Below are 2,598 nucleotides of genomic sequence, written 5' to 3' on the forward strand. Positions count from 1 at the left end.
AATTTCTATTTATGTGATGATAAAAATTTATAATATATAATATAGAAATAGAAAAATGAATAAGTATATTTAGTTCTTTTTTTCCTTCCAACTATAGTACTTAAATGAGTATAATTTATTCATTTTCCTGTCTATGTCATTTTCATTTTACCTTTTGAACGAAAACGTCGTTGTTTTCCTTTCGTTCGTACAAGCACCTTGTCTTTGTCATTATTTTAATCATTGTCCTTATTTTCATCGTATCTTTCCCATCCCTCCCATCCTTTTGTTTTCTCTCTGTCTTCAATTGCGTGGATATTTTGTTCAGCGATATTTTGTTCAACGATAGACCTGTTGTTGTTGGTGGGTTTCTTTTTTTTCGATATATTTCCTATTGTTCGGGTCATGGAAGTGTATGCATTTTTTTGACTTTTTTTATATGAGGATTTTATTTTCAATGTGCATACTCTTAGTTATGTTTCCAATTTTATTGAATTGATTTTTATGGTTTCTTTCTTTCAGCAATACAATGAGTAAGCGATATTGGACACCTACATCTGCACAACTTCAAGTTCTTGAATATATATTTAATCAAGAGAATAAAACCCCAAACAAGTCAAGGATCATGCAGTTAGTCTCCGAACTATCGTTGCATGGGCAAATCTCTTATATGAATGTTTATAATTGGTTTAAAAGTAGATGTGCTCGTTTAAGAAGGATGAACTTATCCACACAAGCACATGATTCTGAACTTGTAATTCAGCCAATGGTACAAAAAGATAAATTGCGTAAGAGACATATAGGTATGATTTGTTATTAAAATGTGAATATATATGCAGTATGCATGTCGCAAAACACTTGCAGACAGCTGGCCTCGTGTTAGAGGAAGGTTTGCAAAGAATGATGAACTTGGAGAGGCTGCAAGAACTGCTGGCAGCAACCATGAAGAAGACACGGATGAAGATGTAAGTCTGTTTGCTAATCAGATTCCTCATCTCCAAGGCAAGATACGATTGCATATTTTGCAACATAACCTTCTTCCTTGTACTCGATATGAACGAACATATAACTTATGTTTCGAACTTCGCACGCATGGAATGCTTCGTAAAGCATCTTCATACTGATTCGACATGTACCATTAAAGTATTGATTTCTAAGACGATCATTTGTATCATTAATGTCCATGGATGGTTCATGGCAAGGTAATCCAGTAATAAGACAAAATTATTGCATACCAAATCTGGCTACACGATCGTCTAACTTACCCAAGTTTCATCATTTTTCCCACAATTCACAAGCCTCAATATAAATTCATGCACCAACCTACTACTAAATTGTACATTTTTTCCTTTGTAGAAATCTCCATAAGGAAATCCATAAAAATTACTACACATCAACGAAAATTGCTTATTCGAATCTAAAAATCGTACAAAGTCTCTAAGATATTTGAAATTTGGATACTGGACAATTGTAGCAGAAAACCATTGATCAGGAGAAATTATGTATTCTAGAGACATCTGCATAAATTATTCCAAAAATCACATTTTATTTATGAATGAATCTAAAAATTAAAAACAAAGAAACATTTTTTAAGAGTTCCAAATAAACATTATATCTTCATAACCTATACATGCATAAATATTTTAAAATCGATAATAAAATATCTTATGTTCGTGTCTAGGCAATTCATGACATGAAATTATGCCTCGCCTCCGTGATTATGGAGACTTGGCCTCCATAATCATGGAGGCCTTGACCTCTATAATTACGGAGGCAAGGCCTCCGTGATTACGGAGGCCAACGCCTTTTCTCCATATGATGGAGGCCTCTGCAAGGCCTCCATCATACGAAGGCCTTGTTGCGGCCTCCGTAATAATGGAGATCCATTAAGGTTTGGGTCTCCATAATCACGGAGTTCTTATGGGTAAAATTATTGCCCATACACAGATCAGTGCAGATATATGTAAGTTTCTTCGATTGTAAATTTTTAAGTAAAATTGTTACCTTTTCCAGCCAATTTTAGAGCTTCTCCTGTTTAAATCTGCAGAGCATTTCTCTTGAAAATGTAGAGATTTCTGGGACTAAAAGTATAATAAATGAGCACAAACCAACCACAAGATAAAAGGCTGTTGCATATGAGTTGTATATTATTATTGTTTTATGCATTTGGTCAACAATCAATGAAGTATTTTTGTTGTGTTATGAAATACGAACTATTCACATCTTTTATGAAATACGAATCTCAAATCTACGTCTTGTCTGAATTCTTTAATTTCATACACAAAATCATACATCAACATATTCACGTGTATTTAGATATTTATTACAATTCAATTTATTTAAGCTAAATATATAACTGAATTTATTACAATGAAAGTTTGTAGCATGAATACTTTTTCCTCGGTGAATACAACTTAGGGGGTGTTTGAGTCACATTATTTCAAAAAAATACATTCTTAAACAGTGATTTGACATCATTTCAACCACACATTCTTCAATAAAATAATATTACACGAAGATCAAAAAATTTTCCTTATTTTTTACCACACATTTCCCATCAATACACTATTCAAGAATGCATTATTACCAAAATAATGTGACTCAAACACCCCCTTCATT

At 32.7% G+C, this 2,598-nt stretch overlaps 1 protein-coding gene across 1 annotated transcript; it reads left to right on the top strand.

Moving 5' to 3' along the window:
- Positions 1 to 501: 501 nt before the first annotated feature.
- Positions 502 to 944, top strand: LOC111376613 (WUSCHEL-related homeobox 14-like; the record flags this gene model as incomplete). The annotated part of the gene is made up of 2 exons (XM_022999576.1): positions 502 to 748; positions 819 to 944. Coding segments are annotated over 2 exons (373 nt in total), but the record flags the coding sequence as incomplete, so codon positions are not given.
- Positions 945 to 2,598: the final 1,654 nt, after the last annotated feature.

The sequence above is a fragment of the Olea europaea genome, unplaced genomic scaffold (assembly GCF_002742605.1).
Source record: "Olea europaea var. sylvestris unplaced genomic scaffold, O_europaea_v1 scaffold15331, whole genome shotgun sequence".
Classification (NCBI taxonomy): domain Eukaryota; kingdom Viridiplantae; phylum Streptophyta; class Magnoliopsida; order Lamiales; family Oleaceae; genus Olea; species Olea europaea.